Genomic DNA, 5,921 nt, shown 5'->3' with positions numbered 1-5,921 from the left:
TGAGGTAGGAGGATTGTGTAAGCCCAGGGATTTGAGGTTGCAGTGAGCTATGATCACACCACCACACTCCAGCCTGGGTGACAGAGTGAGACCCTGTTTCAAAAGAAAGAAAAAAAGGCGAGTTCTGTGAAAGTTTTGATAGATCAAAGAAAAGCATTTATATCAATCTGCACCCTATTTTAAAGTTTGTATTTAGGAACCACAAACAAAAATTTCAGAAAGAACCTCCCCAGGAACACAGCTGAAACCTGTTATTTTGTTTGTAGGACAAACACTGTACACTTGGAGGATGACTTAATAATGTAATTTATTTGAAATATTTCCAGAAAAGTTTAAGGCCATTATACAAAAACATTCATTTCATCAAAACATTCATTGACTTTCTTCCCATAGGCCAACACTTGACAAACCTCTTTTCCCACCACACTGGCTGATGGCTCCTCAAAGTGGCTGATGGCTCCTACAAAGAATCATTCATTCTTTTCTTCACCATTAAAAGGCTGTTCTTGGCTTTCCTCTGCTTCTGTCTGCAGCAGGTTCACTTGCTGTATCAATAACAACTTGAGAAACAAAGCAGTTTTAAATAAACTTGTAATAGAAAAAAATTCACCATGTTTAAGATCTATAAATACAGAAATATGTTTTATAGGGTAAAATTGACCACAATATCCTTGTTTTTAAAAAATAATAAAGTATATACCTTGTTTTTATATTGACATATCCTGTCACACAGCTTCTTTGAATGCACATGATGTATGTACATAATAAAATGACATCAATGCACTTACTTTCTTTTCTGTAAACTTGAAAGACAGAAGATTAAAGAAAAACTTTTTGGCAATAATTTAGAATAATTACCACTAGTGCTGGTGTGGGTATAATTTTGCACAGGTCATCCTTAATATTTACACTTGCAGGGAGCTCTTCTAGGTACTTCGCTTTTTTTAAGGTCTGCACTTTACCCTGCACTGTAAATCAAAGCTGGACAAAGAGGTTACTAATGTGGCTAGCTGATCCTAATTCATCAGAGTTAATGAAATTGGCCTCTGGAGAACATAATTACAATTCTGATTATAGCACAGAACCAGAGATGGCAAACTGACAACCCAAAAGCAGAGCAGGAAAGCCCAAGGCTCTGGCCTTTCTCAGCCTTGCTTTTCTCTCAGTGGCTCCCACACAAGGTTCTGACGAAGTGCTTTTCATTCCAAATTCTTCCTCTCCTGTGTATCTATAAACAGTGTCATCGATAGAGTCATGGTCTCTCTCCCTTGTTGCTTCATTCATTCTCTAAAATATGAGTAGGCCTAGGCAGATGAAACGCAATGAAGACAGGGCCTTCTTGTTATCCTGGAAGGCTTTCTTAGGCCATTTCAGTTCTATTCTGATGTTTTAGGCTAGCAACCAACTATGAGAGACACCTCCTGGTGCCATGTGCATTTCAGTTAAAGATTCAGAGCTGGCAGCTGCTTTTGTCCTGGCCCTTTTTAAGGTCAGCCTCTATTTTATGTCCTAATACATTCTTGCATCAAACTTGCACTGGATGAAGTTGCAAGGTTCAGACAGTGCGTCCTCCTTTGCAAAATTAAGCCTTCAGAATCCCCAGGGATGTTTTCAAGCTTTCTAGTTGAATAAAATCGAACCAAGTTCACTTCATGAGTTGGTCTTTCCTGATTCTCTCTCTAATACCATCCCGATACACAGGTGACTTCCTCATGCCCTATTTACAAGGCCCTCTAAATTCTGTGCCTTTGACTACCACATCTAAGAGCTGGGAAAGTGCTACAGAAGCACAAGAGGAAGGACTCTTCAAGCAATCTACGTAAAACAGTAGTTTCGAGATTCTTTTTCTATTTTTTTTAAAACCCAGCAGGACAATTGAAAGTAACTTGTTTGAGTACCTCTCCATCCATCCAGACACTTGTGAAATACAAAACAGGGTAATAGTTGCCACAGATTCCAGCTTACACAGACAGATTGGCAGTTACAGTACTAGGGACAAAGGTACAGATACAAGAGACTGGGTCAACATGTATATTTTCACGAAAGTATGAAAAAGTGCTTCTCCAAACCGTTCCATCTGCGGAATGCAAATACTGTACAGGTAAGACGCAGGCCTGCTTTCCGAAATGCGCATGCTTCTGTCAGACGTTGCTTTCACCATGCCTGCTGTTCCCACAGGAAGAGTCTGTCTGTTCCATGCGCTCACAGTCGAGGCTGACCTCACTCGTGTCCATACTACAGTCTGACTCGCTGTCCGATTGGTCCATCTGTTCAAGTTTTGTTTCTCCCTGTAGCTCTCTGCTCCCAGTGGTGGGATTTAGGAATGATCCCTCGGAGTCAAGCACCCCAGCTTGCCCAGCAGCACATAAAACTGTTTCTTTGGCTTGACGAATACAGTTAAGCCACTGCTGTTTGTTGAAGGTGTCATTGGCTTGTAGCGAGTGGGTCTGACTTTGGGATCCGTTTTTGAAACTGACTCTGAAGAAGTTTTTAACTAGAAGGGAAAAACACATGAAAAACAAAGTCAATGGACAGATCCTTCCTCAGGCCAAAGAGAACACACGTAGTGACACTAAACCCCAGAATCCATGGCAGGTATTGCTGATAACAAAACGTTTCCCACTGAACTGGGACATGGCTCAGCTCCACCCTGCAGTCACCATCAGGCAGTTGGGGCTGACACAGGTCTAGCGTTCAGCTGCCCTCATTTATCTCAGAAACCAGCAGGTGGAGATCATCTTGCAACAACAAAGTTAAGTGATTTAGGGGAGCCCAGAGTACTGGTGACCAAATCTGGCTGCATAACAAAATCCCTTGGGGTGAGAACTTGTGAAAAAGACAGATGCCCTCAGGAGACTGAAGTGGGAGCGCTGCTTGAGTCCAGGAGTTTGAGATCAGCCTGAGCAATATAGTGACACCTTTTCTCAAAAAATAAAAATAAACAAATAAAAATAAATCCCCAGGCCCTTTTTGAGAGATTCTGATTCAGTAGATCTAAAAGTGGGTTTCAAAATCTGTAATTTCAACAAGTAGACCAAGCTAGAGCTTTTTTTCAGTTTGAGAGGCTCTTTTTAATATTAAAACATGCCCATGTTTCTCCAAGAGAGTATCTATACACTTAGTATTCAATGATGGAGAAGATATATGTAGACAAACTTGGTTTCATTGTCAAATGAAATTACATTTTAATTACCTCAACAGGAGCTATCTGCATTTAAAAGAAATGGTAGTCCACAATATGGAAGACATTTTATTTAATCTTTTTTTTTTTTTGAGACGGAGTCTTGCTCTGGAGTGCAGTGGCACAATCTTCGCTCACTGCAACCTCTGCCTCCTGGGTTCAAGTGATTCTCCTGTCTCAGCCTCCCAAGTAGCTGGGATTACAGGCACTCACCACCACACCCGGCTAATTTTTGTATTTTTTTAGTAGAGACAGGGTTTTGCAATGTTGGTCAGGCTGGTCTCGAACTCCTGACCTCAGGTGATCCACCCACCTCAGCCTCCCAAAAAGATGGGCTTACAGGTATAAGCCACCATGCCTGGCCTATTTAATCTAATAACAACAATATAATGGACATTTAATGGGCCTTGTGTGCCACATGCAATGCTTGGTTCACAGAAACATCTGCAGTCCATCCCTTTGCACTAACCCTGCAGCCAGTAGACTGGGAACCATCAACCACTTCCAATGGCTTAGAGGCTAAGGAACAAAGGGAGAGGAGGCCAAAATGTTTTACTGCTAGCCATCTTCGGCTAGAAGCTAATCTCTGTCCTTCAAATTTAGGCTCCACCCTTTGATCTTGGGCAAGTACCTTAAATCCTCTGTATCTTAGTTCCTAACTTGTAAAATGAAGAAAACAAGAACCTACTTTATATGGTTGTTATGAGGAATAAATGTAATACATGTAAATGCTTATAAAATGCCTGGCACATAGTCAATACTCAAGAAACATAAGCTCTTATTTCTACTACTACTCCTAGGGTAGAGGGATTGATCAGTAGGTAGAAGGCAGTACATACTAATTACTTTGACAGTATGATGCCTATGTTAACCCAGGAAGCTCAAAGGTTACTTTCTCAAAGAAGTGTTCCCTATTTCATTTAAAACAGACCTCCAGGCGGGGCCTGGGGGCCTGTAATCCCAGCACTTTGGGAGGCTGAGGTGGGTGGATCACTTGGGGCCAGGAGTTCGAGACCAGCCTGGCCAACATGGCAAAACCTCGTCTCTACTGAAAATACAAAAATTAGCCAGGTGTGGTGGCCCGCGCCTGTATTCCCAGTTACTTGGGAGGGTGAGACACAAGAATTGCTTGAACCCAGGAGGAAGAGGGTACAGTGAGCCGAGATCACGCTACCACACACCAGCCTGGGTAACAGAGTAAGACTCTGTCTCAAAAAAATACATAAATAAAAATAAAACAGACCTCCTATTGCTATCCCTTCCTATTCCCTTACTGGGTTTTAAGTTTTCTTAACAACACTTAGAGTATTCATTTGCTTATCATCTTTCTCCTCCATCACAATGCAAGCTCCATAGGGGAAGGAAGTTACTTGCTTGTTTCACTGAGTATCATGTTAGATGCTCGATAGATACTGCTATCTTGGCTTCTTTTAATTAATTCGTTTATGAAGTCTTAAATTAGGCCCACTGAGTAATGTTACAGATGAACCCACATTCCAGTTGACCATTCTTATGTCTCTTTAGGGACAAGTCTACCAGTTCAACTGCAAAACCCACCATAATGCAAATGGTATCCACGTAGGGGCTATCTGGTTTTAAGCATGTTTTTATCCAATGGAAAAAGACAGAGAAAGGGAACTTAAGGAGCACTAACTATGTGCAGACAGGTTCACTTGGAGTATCTTACTAAATCCTTATAATAATCTTATGAAGGAGGTATGTATGCATTTCCATTTTGGAGATGAGAAACTGAGAATCACAGGGGCTAAACAAAGTACATAATCAGGAAGTGATGAGACAGCATTCAAATGCAGTTTGACTTCAGAACTGGCTTTTCTCTTTCCACCAGCTGCCCACTCCCTCCAAACTACCACAGCCAAAAACGTTCAACATGTCAACCCCGACTGCTATCCATACTTCTCTCGTTGTTGCTGAATGCCCCTCGCAGGGAGCCACCCAGCCTCACTTCTCCGTCCTGGAGGTCTTCCAGCAGGAGGTCCTTCACGGGGATTGGCTGACGGTACAGCTGGTAGCAAAGCTGCTCATTGTGGGTGACGGCTCGAGTGACCACAAGCACTTCTTGGAACAGGAAAACGTGCAGTTTCTAGAAGAAAAAAATCCACAGGCTTTCACTAAGCAATAATGTAATGAGTGGTTGATATATGGACCTCTGTGGATAGAGAGGTCCCCAGGTACCAGGTTCACACTGGATTATGAACTCCTAGGTTCAAATCTACCTCCAGGAGAACCAAAGTTGGGCATGATGGAGGCACTTCCAGATATGTCCACTGCCCTTCCTGTAGAAGCACCTCCCTAGGGACTCAGTGGAGCAAGCCCTTCTGCCTACAGATACCTGCAGCCAGGGTTGCCAACTTTGGGGGCCCTATTCATATTGCAATTCACAAGTTGTACAGACATATCTGCCCCAGCTCCTATAAGAAAAAAACGAGAAAGGGAAATAGAATCAAGAGGGCAATGAAGGGAAAAAAAGTTAGCACTCTTTTGGCTTTGGTTTTATTACTCAATATAATTCTAAGTAAGCAGGCCGGACATGGTGGCTCACACCTGTAATTCCAGCACTTTGGGAGGCTGAGGTGGGCGGATCACTTGAGGTTAGGAGTTCGAGACCAGCCTGGCCAATATGGTGAAACCCCATCTCTATTAAAAATACAAAAACTAGGCCGGGCGCTGTGGCTCATGCCTGCACTCCAGCCTGGGCGACAGTGCAAGACTCCATCTA

The 5,921-nt window shown here is 42.6% G+C and overlaps 1 protein-coding gene across 5 annotated transcripts in view; it reads right to left on the bottom strand.

The window, feature by feature from the left end:
* Positions 1–288: 288 nt before the first annotated feature.
* Positions 289–5,921, bottom strand: part of ARHGEF3 (Rho guanine nucleotide exchange factor (GEF) 3) — a 345,766-nt gene continuing 340,133 nt past the window's right edge. For all 5 annotated transcript variants that reach the window (XM_011947258.1, XM_011947259.1, XM_011947261.1 and 2 more), the window contains 2 exons: positions 5,099–5,285; positions 289–2,494 (listed from right to left, as the gene is read on the bottom strand). In XM_011947258.1, coding sequence (XP_011802648.1) covers positions 2,142–2,494; positions 5,099–5,285 — 540 coding nt within the window. In that variant the 3' untranslated portion in view covers positions 289–2,141. The remainder of the gene's footprint in view (positions 2,495–5,098; positions 5,286–5,921) is intronic.

Source organism: Colobus angolensis, unplaced genomic scaffold, assembly GCF_000951035.1.
Source record: "Colobus angolensis palliatus isolate OR3802 unplaced genomic scaffold, Cang.pa_1.0 Scaffold26, whole genome shotgun sequence".
In the NCBI taxonomy this organism is placed as follows: domain Eukaryota; kingdom Metazoa; phylum Chordata; class Mammalia; order Primates; family Cercopithecidae; genus Colobus; species Colobus angolensis.
The sequence above is the reverse complement of the archived record's forward strand: the minus strand, read 5'-3'. Positions and strand labels throughout refer to the sequence as shown.